The sequence below is a fragment of the Sceloporus occidentalis genome, unplaced genomic scaffold (assembly GCF_023333645.1).
Source record: "Sceloporus occidentalis isolate IW3139 unplaced genomic scaffold, rSceOcc1.0.p SCAF_1, whole genome shotgun sequence".
Taxonomy (NCBI): Eukaryota; Metazoa; Chordata; class Lepidosauria; order Squamata; family Phrynosomatidae; genus Sceloporus; species Sceloporus occidentalis.
Window position 1 is genome coordinate 68,502,204 of NW_028316981.1, and position 23,230 is coordinate 68,525,433.

Sequence of the window (23,230 nt, forward strand, 5' to 3'; positions counted from 1 at the left end):
TTTCTTCTTCTTCTTTTTTTTTTCCTCTTAAGAGTTAAGGTATAGTGCTTACATTGACATGATGATAAGTCAATTCATGTTTTTGGGGTCAATTTTTTGATTGCAATTTCTAGACATATATGTGAGTCTATACAGTATAAAATATGATTTAATAACCATACTTTCCAGTAGGAATATTGAGGCAGACTGGAAAGTGTTACGGATGTAAACAAAAGGAAATTTAAAAGAAAAAAAGGAGCAAAATAATGAAGAGATGATAGAAACCAGAGACAGAAGGTGTATCCTGCTTTAAAGTTTAATGATAAAACTGATATGTCATTGTTATTCCAGTGTTAGGAATGGGGAAACTGAAGCTGAAAAGAGACATAGGCAAGAGACACAAGGCAACCTTATTTCCAACAGTTCTTTTCTCCATTCACACTCATATCACTTTTTGACTTAAAAGTTTAATGATTTCTCTTGAATAAACCAACTTTTCTAATGTATACTGAATTTCTATTCTTCCTTCCATCTCTGGAATGAATTAAAAACTTTTAAAGATTGCCTTTTCAGGGTTAAACTTTTATTTTTAAAGTGGGTTTCCATAATAATAAAACATTAACAGAAAGGGTTATACCAATCTTAATAGCTGTATAACAAGGAGTGATTTCTCCAGAGAAACTGTAGCCATCATTTTGTATTTGTGAGCTGGATAAAACTTCAACAAAATTTTCCCTGGATTAGAGCTGTAAAAGGTAGCTGAGAGAAAATGGTGGCAGCCCTATGCTAATAAATGAATAGATAGACAAATAAAAATAATCCTCAGATCACAAACACAGTGTCTTCTTCCCAGAGAAGAATTCTTTTCATTGTACAGCTGTTCTGGTTCACTGACACAGGTTTCAAAGCTTCACAAATGTTCTTGTTCATGAATTTCCTCTAGGTGTGCAGAATATCTTTCTTATTTGTTCTTCCTGTAATGTGGCATTTTGCTGTATATTCTGTATATGGAGTCAACTGTGCTTGTAATTTAAAAATATAAGAACATCAAAAGCAAATATACATCAAATTTGAGATTTATGTTTGGGGCAGTGAGCTTCAATGTTATTGGAGAACTATGGTAAATATGAAGGATAGCCACCTTCAATACTCAGTATTCAATGTAAAAGAATATGTTTGCAGTTAATGTTTTTAAAATTCCATATGTTTTTTAATGTTCAATTGTAAATTCAATTTGATCTTAAGACAATATACACTATCTTGGTGATGCAAACCAGTGTAATGCTCTTTCATGCCTATGTAAGGCACTTTTGGTGTAGTATGCAGGGATGTTTGGGGTTCATAGAAGAAGGTGCCTTCATTGTCAGAGAAGAGTATCTGGCATGTTCCCAAACAGCTTGAATGTTGGCAAGGCAGCCTTCTGTTTTGTGAGAGATACCTTTCTATGTCATGTCCACCCATCTCACTATTGCTGCAAGGCCCACTGTCATTTAAGCCCATGCTGCTTAATTGCCACTGCTGCCATGTATTGCACTGTAGTTGCGTGTGCCAATGAGATTACAGCCATTGTTTTCTTATCTGTATGATTATTTCTTGTCATGACTGATGGAAGAGCTTTCAATGATTTATGTATATTGTTAATTTCTCCTCCCACACACCCACCAGTCCTATGAAGATCTTGTTCAAAGGTTGGAGCCAGTAATTATGGAATTGGAAAGGCAGGAAAACGTGCTTGTAATATGTCACCAAGCTGTTATGCGCTGTCTGCTTGCTTACTTTCTGGACAAGCCTGCAGGTAAGTAACTCATATAAAAGGTTATCTTGGAGGTTTTTCATCTTTGTCAGTAGTCATTTCCATATGGGTGACTACTTGCTATCTTGTCTATCAAGAGCTTCACGTCCTAAAAGAGTAGATTTATGTGGTGCTTTTGAATGAGAGATTTTTGTGACCCATTCAAGATTACCATTCCACATGGTCAAGGTTAAGCTGTTCTGTCACTCAGGCAGTTTGGAAGAGTTCCCATTTTTGAGGTGTACTGCCAAAAATAACTTTCCAGGTTCTGAGTTCATGGATGACAGTTTTGGTCATCAGATGTTGTAGAACTGTAGTTCCCATCAGTCCAAGCCAGCAAAATTCACAGGGACAGATTATGAGAGTTGCAGACCAAATGTCTGGAGGATCACAGCTGACCTGCTTTAACTGGAATAGGACTGTTTTTGCTTTGTTCTCTGGGAACCGTTAGGCTTGGCTGGTGCTCTGGCCTGACCGAGCTCTTAGATCATCTGAGGAAGTCATTGTTTGATTTTTCTGGCCAGGTAAGGAAAGAAGAGAGTGGGTTTTCTCTGTAGAAACATTTTCTCTGGGCAGACTTCTTCCTAGATATGTCAGCCTGGCACCTCATGGTGGAAGCTTTAGGTAGACAAGATTTTATAGGTGCAGACTTTTAATTTTTGGACTATTTTTATATTGTTTTTTTTCTCCCAAGAGTTTAAAATTTTACCTGGATCTGCTGCTGTTGAAGAGTTATTCTTGTGCATTTAAAAATGTGGGTGACCTAAAAAAATGAATTTGCAATTACCTAGCAGGAGATACTCCTTTGTCTATTTTTATGTGGTAGCTTCATTTCCATATGGAAATGAAATTTATTTCTGTTAATTATTTGTTTAATCTTTATGTGTAATTTTTCTATTTTAGAAAAACTGCCTTATCTCAAGTGCCCACTGCACACTGTCTTAAAATTAACCCCAGTGGCTTATGGTAAGTTTTTCAAAATTTAGCTTGTAAAGGTATTCATATCTCATCCAGTAACCACTGTAATTTTGAAAAACATTATGCCTGTTTACATTGTTGTCCTGTTTATGTATTGTGTTGGCATAGGTTTGACTCATGCCATCTGAGTTCACTTATACAACTGTTCATACAGTTTGGAAGTCCCTACCAACAATGCAATGACCCAAAGTCTCTCACCCCTTTTTAAACAGTGCAGCCTCCCAACAGTAACATCTCTGCTGTCTGGGTGTGATGATAATGATAGAATGCATGGCGTTGTATGTAGGTATAGAAAGCCCACTGGTGTGGTGGTTTGGGCATTAGACTACGACTCTGGAGACCAGAGTTCAAATCCCCACTTGAGCATGAAAATCCACTGGCTGACATTGGCAAATCACACTCTCTCAGCCTCAGAGGATGGTAACAAATGTTACGTGTTTCAAATGTTTTACCTAACAAATGTTTGAATCCTGAATTTAAACAAATTCAAATAAAAAGGATTGTTGTTGTGTATATTCCAGAGTATTACGGGTTCTGAAATCTTGGGGTGGTTGTTGTTCTTGAAGTAAACAGATTTAAAAATAAAACAGAATGCTTCGCCATAATTTTATTTAGTAACTTCTATAAGAGGAGGAGGAGGAAGCCAGGACTGTGGTGACATCTAGTGTCCAGATTATATTATGAAATGTAGATAGTGAGGGACAGAATTTAGGCTTCTGGGATTTTCCTTGTTTTTTTTAAAAAAAATAAATGATAGTCGTCATTATCAATTACTGTATCATCATCAACTGGTATCAGTTGCAATGTTGTTGTTCAAGACAAATATACTTAACAGAATTAAGGAGTAGAGTGCCTCTGAGCTTGTGGCTCAGGTGATCAATTTAACGGAAAAATGTCCTACCAGTCTTGTGTTTGACTAGTTAACAATGGATCCAATGGTCTACAAAGATAGATAAACTAAGTATCAGTTTTCTTGGGTCAGACAACACTTCTCAACCTTGCAGTAAAATTATTTTAGCTAAGCTTCACCTGAGACACACATAATCACTTGGACTGAGAGAGATGCTGTTAAAAGACACTTGTTTCATTATTGTTTCCTCAGTAATCATGAATGTATAGCAGCTAAGTATTATTTAGTATCTCAGTTTAAGCAACATAAGTTGAGCAATGTTAGGCCAATCTCCCCTGCAATGCAACTTCAAAAACCCTGTAAAATGTTCATTAAAAGAGAGAGAGAGAGAGAGAGAGTCTATTTCCAGCTGGCCCTGGCTAAAGTTATTCTTCTCTTTCTTTTCACTTCTTCTTTTTGGTGCATTTGTTGCAGACTGCAAATAGACTTCTAAATTCAACCCTCCAAGATGGCTTGCTGTATTATATTCCTGTTTACTCTTGGGAAACTCATTTTTGTGCAGTCTTTTCAGTTGGACCAGATCATGTTGCCTTTCAGGATGAGGATCTGGAAAATATCTCCTTCGGCCCTCAGTCATGATAGCTGTAGTTTGAAATGGTGATAGCTTAACTAAAGCATGGGAAGGTACCTGGGACTGACATGATTCCTCCAGAGATTACTAAAAACCATATGGATTAATGGGCTAGAATGCTGGCAGTCCTTTTCCCATTTATTTGCCAGCATTGATCCTCAGTGATTGTGATCTAGCTATTATCATTCCAGTATACAAAAAGATTGTAAGCGCTGTTCCAATTGGTTTGCCAGGCACCTCTATTGGAGGCTCTGGCACTGGCTTGACTGGGAGAATGTTGTGGTGGAAGAACAAGCAGGTTTTAGGGTACACTGTTCCACCATTAATCAGTGCTTGCTTTTACACTGTGTCATTGAGAAATAAAGTGATAAATCTGGTGAGGCACTATGGTGACCTTTTTGAATTTAAATTAGCCTTTGATAGCATACCCTTGGAAAATCACTGGGCAAACTGAAAATATTTTTTAAAAATATAAATCCCAAGCAAACCTTGATTTTACCATATTTCATAAAGGCCATGATTTTACTTCGCCATTGTATTTAATGGGACTGGAGCATCCACAGATTTTGGTATCCATAGGGGTCCTGGAACCAAACCCCATTAGATACCAAGGGCCCACTGTGTTTTCCTGAGACAAAATATAACCCACAGGAACATTTGCCATCACTAATCCTAGTCAGGAGAGGAGTGAAACAGGGTTGTATGCATTCTGGCCCCTTTGATGTATAATCTTTATATTAACACTATTGTAGAGTCTTTATTGAATTCTGACTTTCACTTTCTTAGATTAGCAAACTGCTTGATTCCTGACAGTCTCTGTCTTTTTCAGAAGTAGCTCTAAAGAGAGCACTCAAGTCATTTCCAGCATATTGTACTGAGGACCAACTTATAATAAACTATCAAAAGGCTAAAATTCTTGTTTTTTTCTAAAAGGCCTGCCCAACACAGTTGGCAGAACAGGTTAGGCTATGCAAGTACCTGGGCAATGTTCCAGTTAATGGGGATGCTCAAAAATCTATTAATATTGTACTTAGATGCTACTCCCCCCCCCCCACACACACATAAAGAAGGTTCAGTTATTGTACCATCTGTGATAAAAAAAATTCCAAAGAAAGATGTTAGCCAAAATAGCACTCAGCCTTGCCTTTACCAAGACTTTCATCTGAAAGCAATACAGTTTAAATTCCTGAGAAATTTCTTTGTTGCTCCACATTCTGGTCCCGATATCTTAGAGAGAAAGCATGAATGGTTCCTTTAGAACAGGTATGGGCAGCCCTGGGGCATTTCCAGCAGGTTTCAGAAAAGGCCTCTCTTGGGCCTAAATTGACCCAGAGAACACACAAAATATGATGGAAATGCCTTCTATGCCTCCTAGTGGACACTGTGGGACCAAAAACCTTTTGGATGATATTTGCCAAAATTCAGTTGGCTGCTTGAGGGTGGTGGAAATGCCTTCCTTACCTCCAGAGTGTATTTGGGGGCAAATTTTTCTTTGCAAAAAATATTTTTGATCCTTGGGGACCACAAAAAGGGCCACACTTTGCCCTGTAGAAGCAAATTCCTGGTTTCATATTATTAGCTATTGGCTCAAACAAAATTTTAACCTACTTGATTTTAACTCCCCCCCCCCCCTCCGAGTGAATGCTGTTGAGGAGAAATGACAGCAATATGGGCCTTTCACTGTCATCTGTAGTACACCTGGGATTCTCCTGAGTAAAAGAGATAATAATAATAATAATAATAATAATAATAATAATAATGATGTTTATTTATGACGCCCCTTCCACCAAAGGACAGTACATCAAAACATATATATTAAAAAGCGAACAATAAAACACTACACTATAAAATACTACAATACTATAGTAATATGCTAAAAACAAGGCAGACAAAATCTTCCTCAGTCACTGCCCATCTTGGCCACCTTAGACATCCTCAGCAACTTAATCCAGCGAATGAAATTAACAAAGGATCTGAGAACCAAAACAAAAAATGTAGCAACAATGTATAGGAATGCAAAAATATATTACAACAATTGTGACAAATTATCATATTAGGGTGACATTATATATACATGTGTTATCCTTAATATGATAATTTGTTTGGCATAATACGTGTAATATTTTTGCATTCACATACATTGCTGTTTTTTTTTTTGTTTTGGTTCTGTGTTTTGGTTTCTGTTGAGGTATGTGCAAGATACAATGTTATGGATTTCAGACTACCCAGGTACTGTGGATGATGATGATGATGATGATGATGATGATGATGATGATGATGATGCCCCTTCCAATTATTTGTGTGCCTTAGAGCTCCCTAAATACTGCAGATACTTCATATTGGCTCTTTTTAATGCTCTTTCCCCTTCCTAGAGGGGAAATGCTCATATATCCCTTGCTCTCAGCATCTCTGCCTATCTCAGTCAGGCATGTTGAAACAGTTGAACACATGCTTCTCTATTATCTGTACCAGACGGACATGTCTAATTTGACAGGAAAACCTGATTATTTGTATGGTACCCTTCTTCTTGCAGAGGCTATGAATGAAATCCAATGGTAGCAAAATTTTCTTTTTTAGCTCCTTCTTTTAGGGACCAGCTAGTCAGTCAAACTCTTTCAGTAATTTTATCTGAAGTAGCAGGCCCCACTAGGTTCCTTATTGTGAAGATTAAGTTTTTGTCATAGTTTGCACATATGTTGGAATTTCTCCTAGACTTGCAATTTGTACCTTTGTATTTTCTAACTGGCCTGTGAATGTAATGTAAATTACTTTGGAACACATGACTTAAGCCAAGGGCTTGCCACTATCAGAACTGAGCTTGCAGTCCTTACAAAAAATCCACTCCTGATTCTTCCCTCCTCAAAAGCTTTCTTCAGTTTGACAGCCTAAGTGGGGATGTGGGTCCAGTGGTTATCCTAAATAATTGGAGGTCAAAACCGTTCAAGATCTATTGCAAACCACGTAGAAACTCATCCTTAGATCCTCTATCTTTCTCTGTGTTAGGTAACTGTTTTTTTTTTTTAAAGAATACTTGTTAAAATGCTTGAAGTATTTTAATCACCTGCTCATGGCTATAGCTGTGTGTGTCAATTTGTTCACTGCTGTCTCTCTTTCGCTTTCTTTTGATATGTTCCCTTATATATGTAAAAAATGAAACAAACTTGGTTAGTTCCTTCTGTACTTTTTATTGATATTGGAACACTCAGAACCTAAAGTATTGAAATCAAGGCTATTAACAAAATCCCAGAGGTTGTTACCTATGAAGCAGTGTTGGGGGATGTCTGATCCAACCCTAATGTAATGAATATGAATGACCAGTAGCATCCAAATTATGTTATAATAATTTGGGGTATAAGGCCTTTTCCAGTGTCACTTTATTGGTATGGGATTTACTGCAATGAATTTCCTTCATGTCATAAAACAAACTTCACTTTTGACAAATGTCAAAAGATTAGAATTACATTGGAAGGAGCAGTATTATGGCTTGACTTTTGTGACATTGCTAGATGGTCATAGGAACTACTAACATCATTGGGGGGCACTTTACACATATAGTTTACCAACTTAGTTTTTCTAGAACGTGTTAATTAAGGTCTGCCAGTGTATCCCCAGTATTCCTTAGTGTCGGTGCTGAAGAATTACCATTTTGAACAATGATGATTGAAGGAAGAGGGTTTTTGTTTTTGTACTTGTTGTCCTTGTTGAAATAAAATAGCAAAACATCTAAATACTGATATTGTCTACAGGTTGCAAGGTGGAATCTATATTTCTGAATGTTGAAGCTGTAAATACGCACAGAGACAAACCACAGGTAAGATTCTCTTGCTATTGCAAAGGTAAATTTTAAATTCTGAAGAGGGAAGAGCACTCCCTTCTCTTCCATGGTTTCCATCATTCTAAATTGGCTTTAAAAAGAGGACACTAGGAGAACATTGTAAACAGCTGTGGGTAATGTCTAGGTTGGCTCTGAGAATTCAGAACTAATCAAAGTCCTGTTCAAGCATTATTTACCTGCTGAAATTAACATATGAAGAGTCTGTCTCCCTTTCCATTATTACGCTCCTTGTTTGGAAAGCAGCAAGTCTGGATAGGAGAGGGGCTTCTATGAGTGGCTCCTCTTCGTGTGACCAAGAAGACTGATATTCCAGGGTTCTTGCCCACTTGGATAACCTCCACACATACAGACTTCTCACTTTATCAGGCAAGTGGCAAAGAGGCTTGGCATACCATCCTGCCCTCTGTATGTGTTGGATCAGCGTGGACCCTAATGACTGGAAAAGGCTCTTATCTATGACCATTCAAAATAAAGTGTTACATATTTTAACTGAAAGAACAAATGGCTTCATATTTCCTTATTTAAGTTATATATCCCCATACATTTTAATGTATTTTCAGACATTTCCCTATTGAATCTTAACCTGCCCCCTTTTAACAGGGACTATTATTATCTAGGCCTTCTTGTTACTGTTCATCTCTCTCTCTCTCTCTCTTTATTGTTATCTAGGCCTTCTTGTTATTGTTCAACCCCCCCCCCCCCCCTCCACCGCCACTGTGAAGTTGAGTGACAGGACCTTGAACTATTTATTGTTCATTCTGTTTGACTTTGAAATTCATCTCTCCTTGTTCTTTCTAGAACAAAACTCATACTTGATTTCTGTGATGCCCTTAAAGTTGGCATACCACAGTTAACACTAATTGGTAACTAATTGGTGCCTACATGGTTGGCCCATTTCACTATGAAATTGGTCACATATAGTCTGTGTCCACACATGTATAGCCCCATGTACCAGCTAAAATGCCAGCATCAATTGCTTGAGAACAGCTCTGTATGCATCCATATGCATGTGGCTGTATAAATGGAAATGTTGTAGAGGTATCGGATAATAAAAGCCTCTTTGTATGCAATATTATTTCCATTGCCTTTAATGTTTGTAGTTGAACAAGCAGGTATTCATGTTTATATCAGTAGCAAGATGTTTCTTGGCTGCTGTTCTGAATCCTATAATGTGTTTCATTACACTGGCTTCAGTGGGGCTTAAATAAACCAAAAATGCTGCAAATTTCACCCCAAAATAATAATAGAAAAATGGAACATAAACTCTCCCTCTCCCACCAGCAGCAAAAATCTGTGTTCAGGCCTTTTCGCTCTTGTAATTTGACATGACTTAATCCATAGCTGTTTAAAAAATGTATTTTAGACAAAAATCAAACACTTGTGTGCAGTGTATTATAAGATTATATTAATTAACTTAGTTACAGAACCAATGGTAAATCTATAATTCATTAAAAGAAACATTAATACAGGATCATTGATTTAACTGTCTGGGACAAACCTCACAGTAGTCAGTTGGAGGAGTTACTTATGAAAGGTGCAATAGGTTTTGAGAACTAGAGAAGGATGTTTTGCAAAACAAAGTTATTTAGTTCTGTGATATCATCTCATTGACTTGTCTTCAGTATTTGTATTTTTAGAGTCTTTTCTTTATTGTTGTCAACTTATGACACTTTGGCCTGTTACAGACAGCCAAAATAAAGCTGCTTCGAGTCACAGTGGAGGTATGGTGTTTCAATGATGCATGCGTCCTAAGAGTCCAGAAGTCGCACCAAAGCCACGCTCCAACCCTAAGGTATCTGTGACTCGAAGCAGCTTTATTTTGGCTGTCTGTAACAGGCCTTAGTGATTGTATGGTGTACTTTGTATGAATGGATTTGGCAACTGATTGTGCTCTTTTAGATTGTAGGGTGCAACAGATTTGCTTCCACTTAGATGATTTTTGAGTGCCTCTGCTTTCCTTTGACGCAGGCATGATGATTTATGTGTGTCGCTTGGCGTGTTGTTGTATTCAGGCAATAGTTCTATTAGCAGTGATAGGGAGTAGATTATAAGATGTTGGGTAACATTTTGAAAGCTGACACAGTTTGGAAAAGTGTTGTTGTTGTTCTGTCTGCACAATGTTTACTTAACTAAACAGTATGATGAGTTGCTCTGTTGGATCTGACTGCTGTGTTTCTATAACAACCATAATAGCCTGTCTTATCCTTAGCCTTGATCAAGCAGTGTTGAAAATGAGACATCCTCTGCCATTTGGTTGGTGGGCAGTATTAATTTGCCTTTTTAAACACTGTCAGTATAATAAACAAATTAAGGAGTCTTTATGAATAAGTTCCACTTTTGGGACATTCTTTTATATGATGCACAAGTTGACAAGTATGACTATATGTAAGTTTATGTTGATTGTGGCATAATATGAGCATTCCCTGTGATCTAGCTTTGTAATGCCTCATTGTTTGAAATTGCAAGGGTGGAAAATGTATGTCTAAACAACAGCAACTAAAGAGAATATATTTTGACATGTAGGACTGGATGAGATGAGGTGCTAGTGGGCACAACTGCTGATGAGTCTGGGTGGCATGGTCTTGATGTCCTTACCAGTGGCCACATTTGTGATAATGTAGAGATCTTGCTTACACTGTAACAGTAAATCTGTGTTTTAAGATTTGAACTTTACATGTACTCTTTGTCAGCAATAACCAAGTACAAAGTGAGACTTCTAAGAACCTTTGGTTGTCTTCTTGACCATAGCAGCTGAGTGTCAAAAAAGCCTTATATACTTTTCACCATATTCTGGAGGCTTTCCCCATGTTCTAGATGGTTTAACTATAAAACTCAGCTCTCCCATAATCCACACAGAGATGTAGAGAGAGATTTCACAATGTTTTGCCCCTTCTGGGCTCTTTTAGATCCAGATGAGCATCCCCCCCCCCCCAGATGGAAATGGCATGAAACATGGAGAGAGAGTTTTGATAAAAAAAAAGGACAAGAGTTTAAAATCGAAGGCTCTTGGACACCACAAAAACATGCTAGGAGGGTACGTGTGACTTTTGCAGACCATACTTTCCCCAGTTGGTAATGCCAGAACTGGCACTACGAATTTTTCCTAAGATGGGTTCTATCCATCCATGGTTACCATTTTCCCTCATGTTTTTGTGGCCTGATTTTTGAGCTTCATGTAGCATGAAATTAGTTTTTAATTGATCTGAACTAGTATTGATTTTTTATAAATTCCTAGTGAGAGAGAAGAAAGGAGGTTGAAAGCAAATGAATACTGAAAGCTGTAAATGCTGTTCCTAGTAGTAGGTTTAACTGTGTTTTATCAGAGTAAGTACACAAGCCAGCCATACTTAAATGGTCTTTTGTACAAATGTATTTGGGAGTAAATCCCACTGAACAGAATGAGTCTTATTATGTGCATAAACACACAAGATTATAAATAAGGTGTACTACTAGCTGTATTTCTTAGCATATTTTTAAAAGCTGTTACCATTTTGTATTTTTAAAAGAAGTGCCTAGTTTTTGTTAATTTTAACCAATTCAGCTGTGAAGAAAGGTGAGTAGTAGTGCTGAATGATAAACATTCTCCTCTGTATTTTTATTCATATGCAGAATGTAGACATTTCAAGACCTCCTGAGGAAGCCCTTGTAACTGTCCCCGCTCACCAGTGAATCCCGTATCCTGATCAGCAATGAAACATTTGGTGCTGTTTTCAACGTCTTACATTAAATTTATTTCAATCGTTCCAATCACTTTGGAATTGACTACAGATAATATCAATTTTGTGTAGTATATGGCATTTGGAAATCAACACACAATCAAATCTATTGGACCATTAATTGTCCCATTCTGCCAAATGAAATTTAATTGGCTGAGCCATTTGATTACTGGCTTTTATAATATCACTTAATTGGATATTGCTAATTTTACCACTGATGTTTTATGTCCTTTTAAAGTTCAGTTCTTTGAACTCTACAACTGTTTTGGAGGGTAATGTGGGAAAACGGCAAGTTCTTGCTAATTTGTTACTATTTCATGTTCTTTTTTTTCTTGAGTGATTGGATTGTTTTAAATAGAAGAGCATAATATAATTAGTAGTTAGCCTACAGTTAATCCTACTAGCGCATGAATGAGGTAGACAGGAAAACTAGCAAACTGTTTTAACAGTAAGACTTTTGCAGGTCATGGTGTGCTTGCTTCTGACTTTGTGGGAAATATATTTTCATTTTGCAGTCTCTGATAGATCTGATTAATCAGTTTTTAAAAGATTAGCTAACAAAAGAGATGCTTCTGATTAATCAACTATTTTTTTTAATAGACAGTTAACAAAAGCTGAAGGTGATTTTAAGGTGCTTTTGTACACAATCTCGGTAGACATTTCTCCTTTTTTGTCATGTAGGAGGGAACATCTGTCATAACACATGTGTAACATATGTAAAAACAAAGTATGATTCTTGCTTTGCTTTTTACTTGCATATGAAGTTGACTAATCATTTGATCATTCATTCATTCACTGACAGCCTTAATTTATAACAGTCTTTGAAAGAGGCGCATGGCTTGCTTATTACTCATATGAAGAGTTAACTACATGTTACTAAAATGAGTGTGAATATGAAAATCTTTCATGGAGTAGGAACTCCACATCAATGGACTAGAGATGTAATATCTGGGAAAACGAATGGGCCCCTATTCCTTTCCCTGCAGTGTCTCCATTTGTATTTCATAATTCTCCCTTCATGAAGCTGATGCCCAACTTATAAGTGTTGGGTGTACTGTATCATTCATTAGTATGTAACATATAGTTGTTAGTTTGTCCCTAGCAGAAACCCAGGCCATGCTGCTGGAAACAACTTACACTGACATTGAAAAATAGCTTGAAAATTTCTAAAGGAACATTCTGGTGCACATGATAATGTTTGCACCTTGATTTTAGATCAGGACCTCAGATTGCACTGTACAGAGAGGTAGGCCTAGAAAGTGTAAATTTATTTTTGTTGTTGTTTTGATTATTTCTTTATTTAGTATATTGGAGCCATCATGGTACAGTGGTTTGAGCATTGGACTATGGACTCTGATAGATCAGGGTTCAAACCCTTGCTCAGCCATGGGAACTCTTGGGCAATTTAGACTCTCTCAGCCCCAGAGGAAGGCAATGGCAAAGGCCCCTCTGAACAATGTTGTCAAGTAAATTTCATGATAGATTTGCCTCAGGTTTACCATAAATTTGAAATGACTTGAAGGCACACATCAACATTCAAAACATTCTCCTTCAGCTAAATGATACCAAGGATAATTCCAAGAAAAAAGGCAAAACAAAATAGCTATTGTCTATTTACTTTAAATAGGTAACCACCCTACAAATAAGATTTGGCAGACTGAACCTTGCTAAATTAAGTTTGTTTACATGTAGCATTATATTTGGAACCTCTCTTTCTGTCAGCTATTGCCTTTATTTTTGTTCTTCAGTTGGAAGACCAAATTTTGCACTGGAGATGGGGATGACTTGGAAATCAGTTTTGTTTGGAATTAATCTAGGTTGAATTATGATTTCCCAAAATGAGGTGTGGATTTCCTAGGTTTGACAAAATTGGGGCACTTCCCAATTTTTACTAGTGTTTGCCTTGACCAGTTTTCATATATTATAGAACACAATAAAAACTGGACTATTTTCCCCTCAGAAATACCAAATAATTAAAACTTTCCTCAGAGGTGGTAAACAAGGTTGCTTAGTATTATTGTATGAGCAGTAAGCATTAGAAGGTGATATGCTTGCACATGTTACTTTTAATTTGATTAGGCTGTTTAGCAGTAGGTCCAGAATTTTTAATTTTGAAAAAAAGGAGAAGGGCAGGCTATGATTGCTGGCAATATGAGCGAGACAAAACAGGGAAAATAATCACCACATTAATTTTTAGGAGATCTTGCTTTTTGCTTTTGACATCAAGTGATTCACTCATATATCTTTGTGGAGGTGTTACAAATGTTTTATGCCTAGAATAGGACTCACAGGGTTGAGCTCTTAGAATCTTAACCTGGAAACCTCCTAGAGCAGTGTACTACCAGTTGCTCTTGTTCCAGGATCATTCAACAGTGGCAAGGAAAGGCAGACAAAATACTGGCTTTGAGTAGCCTATTTTTCCAGTGCCTTATTTCCTTCACAGCTGTGATGCTCTCAACCCTTTCCCCTTCTGCTACCATTAAGAATTCCATTCATAGTTGTTCAGGATCAACTGAACAATTGTCTCTGCATCAATGTATGTATGTATGTGAGATGTTTTGTTTCAGTAAGATTTTGCAGACAGCACTCTTGGAAACCAGATGTAGAAAACTCCACTGTGTTGTGATTTTTGGATTTTGGAGTAATTTGCTGATTTTCAAAGGAGATAGTGTTAGAAAGAAGGGTTATGAAGATCCATGTTCATACAAAACTAGATGGAGGATGGTCTCAGGGAATTAAAAGCTTGTCATGTGTTTTCTCCCGATTTATACCTTCATTTATTTTTATGTTTGTGTTAGCCCCCCCCCCCCCCCCCCCCCCCCCCCCCCCCGTTGATGTGGAACTTCCTGCCACTTAGAGCAATGATGTTTTGTCATTGTGGGGATAACAGCCTCTGTTCTCCTCAGATTTTTTTTAATCTTTTATTTGGGCTCTTTGCTACATTTTTAAAAGGCCTCATAAAATATTTTTTTCTAGGTGCTATATAAGCGTTTCTTTATTTCATTATGCTGATTATTATTCTAGTAATCAATTTGTAGACTTGGCTCTGTGGCAAAATTGAGATGAGGAGGCCTGAAGGGTCCTGTCACGACTTTCTAAAATGTTTGTATGATCCATGCAAAGTAAAATAGAAGTAAGGTTGCTAGGGGTGGCTACACTCATAATGAACCGCTGGATGCAGGAATTACTCATCCACTTCCTTGTCATAAATCCACTGCAAAGGAAACTAGCACACCTTGCAGAGGGATGTGTGTATTGTGTCTAGAGGTCTTACCAGCAGAATTTACTCAACCTCTCTTCAAACATTACAATGGCAGTGTAACAAGGCAGTGTCAACAAGTCTCTTTCCCAGTTTGAAATAAAATCAGGATTAGTTTCCACACAGGTATGTTCACTGAGTAAGTTTTAAAAGCAAAGTAAAGATTCTTGGGTACACATTTTTTGATCAGTTAAAAAAAAATGGAATTCAGGCTGCATCTTCATTGCATAAATACTGCAGTTTGATACCACTTTAACTGCCATTGCTCAATGCTATGGAATTCTGGCATTTGTAGTTTGATGGGGCACCAGAACTCTCTGACAGAGAAGGGTAAATATCTCACAAAACTACAGGTCCCAGAATTCCATAGCATTGAGCCATGGCAGTTAAAGTAGTGTCAAACTGGATTATTTTAGCAATGCAGATGCAGCCACAGAGTTACATTTCAGTAATAGTTGCACAACACAAACTTTCAAAGGTTCCTAGTCCAGTTTGAAAATGTAAAGGAATTGTGGGAATCTGCCTTAGACCAAACTGGGCAGTTTGAGGGCAGACAGATATTTTTTTTTCCAGACATGAAATTTGGTAGTCTATAACTAACTTGGAGATGCCAGAGACAGAATCTACAATCTTCTCCACGTGACTCTTGTGCCCTGCTAAACAATTGTCTTCCTCAAGTATTTTTTTAACACAAAAGGGAAATGATTTCTGCATTGTTATCATTGATTGAACCAAATGAAATTTGCCACTTACTTCACACAGAGCCCAGGGTGGAAATGCTGGAAGCACCATCCAGTGGTAATTATGTGCCTTGGTTATAGGATTGCATGCCAAGTGGCAATCTGTGGCTAATACCACATTGTCCAAGTGATTCCATAGTGCTCCTTGGATAAGAACCAGCAGTTGGCAGTGTGCTTATTTATATATCCAAATATACTGCATGTGCTAGAAGCTTTTATCTAAACTACGTGAACATTCTCATTTGGACTCTTCACAAGATTTGACGTGTTGGTGATATGGAGTAGTGCCTCATGGCCTGGTTAAAAAGCTCTTGGATTAATTGAAGTACAATGGGCCCTTGCCTTACACAGGGGATCCATTCCAGCCCCCCATGTAAGGCAAAAAGTGTGTATGTTTGAGCCCCATTGGATATAATGGGGCTCGTGCTTGCTGTGTGGCTGTGCGTGCGCCATTCTCCCTTCTGCTGCGCGGCTTCAGCTGATAGCTGCCTATAATGAGCCCATGTATGGTGCAGGCTCACTGTATATAGAAATTGTTGGTAGACTCAGATTTGTGACTCTTTCCCTCTTGTCCTTGTGTCCATGGATGCTGAATATGAAGAATCCTTGCCCTCTCTTTTAGTGATTTATAGAGCTACCAGCACAGTCTGGGTATGTTGTTCCTTAGCTCATGTTGATAGTTTCCAGTGAACAAGGAATAATCAGCTTCCTCCCTTGGGCTAAGGAAACACATTAAATGGGATTGTGACTAAAGCCAAGTGGATGAGAATCCAGTAGGTTGTGATCTCTTTGATTGTCCAGTTAAACTGTTGTGTGGTGCAGCAGAACTGAAGCTCTGTGTGTATTGAGAAGTGTATTGTGGAGTAAAAGAACTTGTTGCAAAGTAAAGCTATATAGAACAGTTGGTCTCCAGATGCTGTTAGAACAAAATATTGTTCTATTGCAGCCCAACCTTTGCCATGTTTACTTGGAAGTAAGCCTCACTGAAGTGAGTGCGACTTACTCTCAGGTAAGTTAGCACAATCTGGTGTTTGCAAAGGAATACCCATGGTTGATGGGAAGCTTCATGGTTAACCCAAAGCTTCATTATGGTCTGTTTTTGAGCATGAAAGCCATGAAGATTACTGACATGCTTTCTTCATATTCTTTTCAGAATGTATGCATTAGCCGCTCTCGGGAAGAAGCCTTGAGGACTGTACCTAATCACTTGTAACTCTCTTGACCAGTTGCCAACACCGTCCCAAACTGCTGAAGTAGTTGAAAGGAAACCACTCAGGGACATGAGAATGAAGAAAGCCAAGCAACACTGAAACACACACACTCCTCCTTTAGAATGTGTTTTAACTACCAAGGACAAGGGTCAGAGTTGGCAGCAAAGGCTGGAGCATACCAAGTATTTACAGGATATAGAGTGAAATTACTTTTAAATTAATATATGTTGTCTTATGTTGTCTTTATCCTATTGTTCCTTGCTTGTGGATGTTAAAGTTTATGAAATGCTGTTATCATTTTTAATGTAAAGTTTTAAATTCAGCAATCTTCTAAAATCTTTTCTTAAGCTATTTTTCCTGTAAAAAAACGTCTGGCTCTAGACTTTCTGTACTACTACTTCTTTATTATTTTATTCAAATATTATAAAATACTACCAAACAGAGGATAAGTATTTCTAAGTAACTGAGGGTTTTCAAAATATTTATTCCACTGTACAAGAAGGGATATCAATTCCTGCAAGAACCCATTCTACTTAAATTCATTAATCCTGTTAATACAGGTTGATTATCCCTTATCTGAAAATCCAAAATCCAAAACATTTTTCATGAGTGACTCATCTAATGGCACCTTTGCTTTCTGATGCTTCACTGTACACAAACTGTTTCATACATAAAATTATTAAAATATTGTATAAAATTACTTTCAGGCTATAGGTGTATATTATGTATATGAAACATAAATAAGTTTTGTAATTAGACTTAAATTCCATATCCATGGTATCTCATTATGTATATGCAAATATTTCAAAATCTGAAAAAATCTGAAATCCGTAACACTTCTACTCCCATGCATTTTGGATAAGGAATATTCAACCTTTATATCAATTTCAGCAACAAATGTTTTCTTATCCTGTCAGTGCTATACACTAGTCTATTGCCATTTTTCCTGGGTGCTTATACTCTACTAATTGGAATGTCTAATTTCTTTTCCTTTTTTTAAAGACTGCACTTGATAGTCCATATCCTCTAACAGGAAGCCTCAAGCCAGAATTTTCTTTTAGGTATATTCTACCTTGTTGAATTATTTTTAAATCCTTTCCATTAATATTTTAAAAATACTTTTTGGTAGAGGACATGGACATTCCACAAGATAAAACCATATTGTGAGCACTTTTTATTTAAAAAAGAACATTGTATTTAATTTTGTTTTGGTCTCTCAACATTTATTAAACACAGAAACAAACTCCAAACAGGTACCAGTTAAATTTATGGGAAGAGAGGCTTATAAATAATGCCATCTTACATGAAACAAATAACAAGACAATAAAATGAGAACATGATAAACAGCACTGTTAGGGGCAAGGTCCAAGACAAATCATGAAAAACACAAATGAGTCTGAAGTGGTAGCATTATTAGCATTATGTGAATTTACTTTTTTTCTTGAACCAAAGTCATATATAAAATGTTGCCTCTTTGTTTTTAAAAAAAATGTATATTAATAATAATCTGAAGTGTATAGTTGTTTTGTTAGCCAAATTACATTAGCAAGGTGAACTGAAAGGGATTATTTAGTGTTTCTGTTTTATTAATAAAGTAATTCTTTCCCCAAAAGCACAAGATATATAGAAGTCTTATGAAAGATTCTTCCATTCCACAAGAAGGACTGTTGAGTACTTTCTTTCTGGACCTTTGATTCCACATCTCATCCTCCAGGTGTTGCAAAAGAGAAAGGAAACACGCTGGCAAATGTAGCTGTATAGGTTTTCCAGTACTCATGTGCATAGCATCTTGCAATCTTGTTTGTAAATTTGTGAAATATTACTCATACAGTCCTCTAAGCAGATGTTCCACGTATTGAAATGAGTGGAATGATAAACCATTGTGCATATTAAATTTTCATTTATATATGTTGAACAAGACTGATATATTTTGTCAGTAATTTTTGATGTGACAGAATTTGGCAAGCAGTAGATGAGGCTCAGAATTCTGTTGGTATACAATGCCAGTGTAGGTGTGGCAGCAGAGGGAAAAGGCTGTAGGCATGGAGGAGAAGAAACAGGTTTCTGCGAGCTGGCTGATTTTGTCTGTTTTTCCTTGCCACCCCATGTAACCCTGAAAAAAAAAATGCAACCACAAAATGTAGTGCATCAACAGAGTCCCAGTCTTTCATACTACCTATTTGTAGCATTATGGGTACACTTTAACTGCCATGCTGCATTCTTTGGAGTCCTGGGGTTGATAATTTTGGGGAGGCGGTAGAATGTTCTGGTTGAGAATTCTCCAGCTCTCTCCATAAACTGCAAATCCCAGGATTACTCAGGACATTACCAAGGCAGTTAAGGAGAATCATAGCACTATAACTGTATAGTGTGAAGGGTCCTGTGAATGAAATGAAGACAGCTTTGTCCTCTGCAGTTGGTACATTTTTTTAATGCACTATGTTGATCACTTACTGACTCTTGGCATGCTGTTATTGTCAGATTTACACACAATGCGCCATATTAAGTTTGCAGGTTAGGGCTCAACTGTAGCTGGGTGCTGTAATACAACCTGCCGCTGTGTTGTGTGTTTCTTTAGCAAGCTGTATTTCGTAATATTTTTTCTGTGTTCAGCAAATAAGCCATAAAACCAGTATCATTTCAGGAAAAAAAAAAGATTGTATTAAACTGTCAAATACTGAAAGTGCTTTAACTGCATTCCATCTTGTCAGATAATATGCATTTAATTTGTTTATTTATTCAAGTAGCTCCTTTGTTGCAGGAGTAGATGAGATCAGAAAGTAAAGCTCTTGAACCCCAGCAAAAAATTAAATGCTGTGCAACAGCATCCCCAACTTAATTCATAGAATCCTAGACTTGGAAGAGACTGCAAGGGCCATCAAGTCCAACCTCCTGCCATGCAGGAACACACAATGAAAGCACTCCAAACAGATGGCCACACAGCCTCTTGAAAAACATTCAAAGAAGGAGACTGCACCACTCCTAGGCACGTTTTCCACTGTCAAATGATTCTTACTGTCAGGAAGTTCTTCCTTATATTGAGGTGGAATCTCTTTTCTTGTGTATTCATAGATTCCCCAGTCAAGAGACATACCCTAACGTCTCTGAATGTAAGCCAGGGGATATGAAGGATTTTGCAGTTTAGTGCATGCTTAATTTAATCCATAAAAGATAAGGCTGGAATCCTATTAGTGAATATACATATCACATGGATGTGTCTGGTTTTCACTGTTGTGGAAGGAGTAACTTACTTGCTCCTTGCACAACATTTCGCCTCCCTTTTCAGCTGTTCTATTGTGGCCCTTTACTGGCCAGGAAAGAGGAACAAAGAGGTCACGCTCCATGTGGGAATTCTAGCTAGGATGGGCACAGTTTGATCACCACACCTCGCCCCCCTTTCTCCAGGACTGGTACAGCTGCCTCCTGGAGGAGACATGGTGCTGCACATGCCGAGCATTTCTGCACACTTTGCCTGTGTGTTTTCAGAAGAAAGAAAGGGAAGGAATAACTGTAGTAAATGTGGGCCTGATAAGAAAACACTCTGTTTTCAATTAGTTGAGGCTTATCTTCAGTGGTGGACATAACATTTTCTTTCAATCTTTCCAAAACGAGAAGTAAATGTTTGTTTTCCTTATTTCCTGGCCTCCATATTTCTTAGTGTGCTGTAAAATTCTGTGGCTAAATATTTAATGTATAGTAGATATTTTTATAATATAAATAAACTATGACAGCAGTGTTTCTTCTATGACTATATAATTGAAAAAGAGTATCCGACCCTTTGTATGCAAGTCTAAATTATACATTTATGTTGATACTTGAAAATGAAAAAGTTAGGAAGCTCTGACTGAGGATTAAGCTGCGCTTTTAAACACACAACTTTGAAACTAATAGTTGGACTTGCTTCCAAGTTAAATAAGTTTAAATTTGGGATGTTCCATTTTTTGTGTTTGTCATCAGCTTCATATGGTGCTCCCCCTGTGGCTGTCTTCAGAAAACTTACATCTGAACAGGACTGCTTTACATATAAAAGCAAAGGGAAAATGCAAGATAAATGCAAAGGGTAAATATAAAAAAGGTATAAAAGCATATGGTGCATTCATCAGAGAAGTTTGGTTAGCAGTGATTTCCTGTTACATGTACACTTGAGAGCAAATCTGGATTTGCAATTGTATAATGTGTGAATGGCCTTTGGGGAGGAGCACTGTGGAGTTCAAAATGTTATGAAAATTGCTTCCTCCTGTATGGTGGACCGAAATGATTTTGAGTGAGATTTTAGTTCAGATGTGACTGTTAAATTTATGTGCTAGTTCTAATGCAATATTTTGTTGTACTGGGCCTTCAATTTAGTATTTTAAGAGAGATGTGAATTTTATGTACCCTAAGCTCCAAAATAATAAATATCCAATTTTAAATTGTCAGGGTTGTAGTTTACTTTTTCTCCTCTGTCTTGGCATCTTTTCTCACTTAGGTTTTCAGTACATACAAAATTCAGCTAAAAGCAAACACGTGGGTTCTAAATATGACAGATTTCTGTGATTTGATTGCTGGTGCCCTTCCAAAAGGCAACCTGGGTGGCCACTGCATGGAGACAGTGTTGGCCTTGATAGGTGTCTTGTTGGATCCAGCGTGGTTCTTACATTTTTATGTAATACTCCACTGGTATGTATCACATGCACAATGGACTCACACTGAGTCATATTGGAAATTGAAATGGAATCATTGGGAGTTATGGCAGCAGCATCATACCTTATATTCAGAAAATGGATGATCTTAAACCTTGGCAGTTTATGCCAAGTCAGTTAATGGTCTTCCTTGATTTTTGAGGCAAAAAGAATAAGATGTGGTTTATACAGAGCCAGTGTGGTGTGCTAATTTGAGTGTTGGACAATGACTTTGGCGACTAGAGTTCAAATCCCTGCTCAGCCATGGGTGACCTTAGGCAAGTCTCATCCTCAGAGGGAGGCACTGGCAAATCTTTGCTCTGAAAAAATCTTGCCCAGAAAATACTGTGATTGGCTTGCCTTACGGTTGCTGTAAGTAGGAAATAACTTAAAGGAACACAACAACAATAACGTGATTTATAAAGTGGAGAGGAGTGCTGAGAATACCATGGACAGCAAAAAGACAAACAAACGGATCCTTGAACAGATCAAACCAGAACTCTCCCTGGAAGCCAGGACAATTAAACTGAGGATGTTGTACCTTGGACACATCAAGAGAAGGCATGATGCTACGGAAGGTAGAGGACAGCAGAAAGGTAGAGGACAGGAAGAAGAGAGGAAGACCACATGATAGACTCAGGGAGGACATATCTTCTCTCTCTAGCATCACTACTTCTTTCTTCGGGAGTTGGCTTTATATAGGAGCTGTAGGCTGAGCTATATGTCTGGATTAGAAAGTCCTGTCCACTCCCAGAAAGGAAGAAGAAATTTAAGGGGTTCCCATTTCCTATCCCCAACTCGTGTCACAAAAGTCTTGCTTGTGCCATAATATGAGGTCACATTAAAGAGGATGACATGTCTTTGAGCACCTTCAGGATGCCTTTGTCTCATCACAAAAATCTCTAACTGTCCCTTCCTACTGTGCAAGAATCTTATTTCAGGATTACAAAATTAAACCAAACAGGGAAGTAGGGGAAATGTATAGGATACTTTTCCTGTGGTTACCATGCCTTGAGAGTGGAGTTGAGATTGACCTTCAAGGTGCCTTCCATCTTGTATCATTCTATGTGGATGATATTGTTTACTAGATGTGTACCTGCTAGTGGAGTGGTAGCTTCAGTTGCATAGATACTATCCATGTGTGTTTCCCACAGAATAGAAAAAATTGATGGATTTTAGCACTTGCAGTTCTATACCACTTTATAGTGCTAAACACTCACTAAGCGATTTACAGTGTGTTGTCCAATTGCCCTCAACAAGCTGAGTACTCATTTTATTGACCTATGAAAGTATGGAAGGCTGAATCAACCTGGAGCCCTGCAGAATCTTACAACATTTTGGCTGCAGTATAACCTGTGCCACCAGGGTTAATTTTGGTTGCCCACTTTCTCACGGACAACAATCCGGTTGTGGTGAAACTGGAACAGCAGAGGATGTGCTGACATCTCACCTTGCCTAAATAAGGCATCTGTTAATAGTTTGCCTCAATCAGCTGTAAGTTCCTGCCTTTTGGGAGCCTAAATTGGCATGGAAAGCCCTCCATCCATCTAAAGTTGAAAATATTTTGTTTGAATTTGA

At 37.6% G+C, this 23,230-nt stretch overlaps 1 protein-coding gene across 6 annotated transcripts in view; it reads left to right on the forward strand.

Moving 5' to 3' along the window:
* The window catches only part of PFKFB4 (6-phosphofructo-2-kinase/fructose-2,6-biphosphatase 4), a 96,421-nt gene extending 75,012 nt beyond the window's left edge, over positions 1 to 21,409 (forward strand). For 5 of the 6 annotated variants that reach the window (XM_089523834.1, XM_089523853.1, XM_089523816.1 and 2 more), the window contains 5 exons: positions 1,645 to 1,774; positions 2,675 to 2,737; positions 7,977 to 8,041; positions 11,675 to 11,766; positions 16,934 to 21,409. In XM_089523834.1, the coding sequence (XP_089379960.1) occupies positions 1,645 to 1,774; positions 2,675 to 2,737; positions 7,977 to 8,041; positions 11,675 to 11,734 (318 nt within the window). In that variant the 3' untranslated portion in view covers positions 11,735 to 11,766; positions 16,934 to 21,409. The remainder of the gene's footprint in view (positions 1 to 1,644; positions 1,775 to 2,674; positions 2,738 to 7,976; positions 8,042 to 11,674; positions 11,767 to 16,933) is intronic. The other variant, XM_089523824.1, reaches the window with a different exon arrangement.
* The last annotated feature ends 1,821 nt before the right edge of the window (positions 21,410 to 23,230 follow it).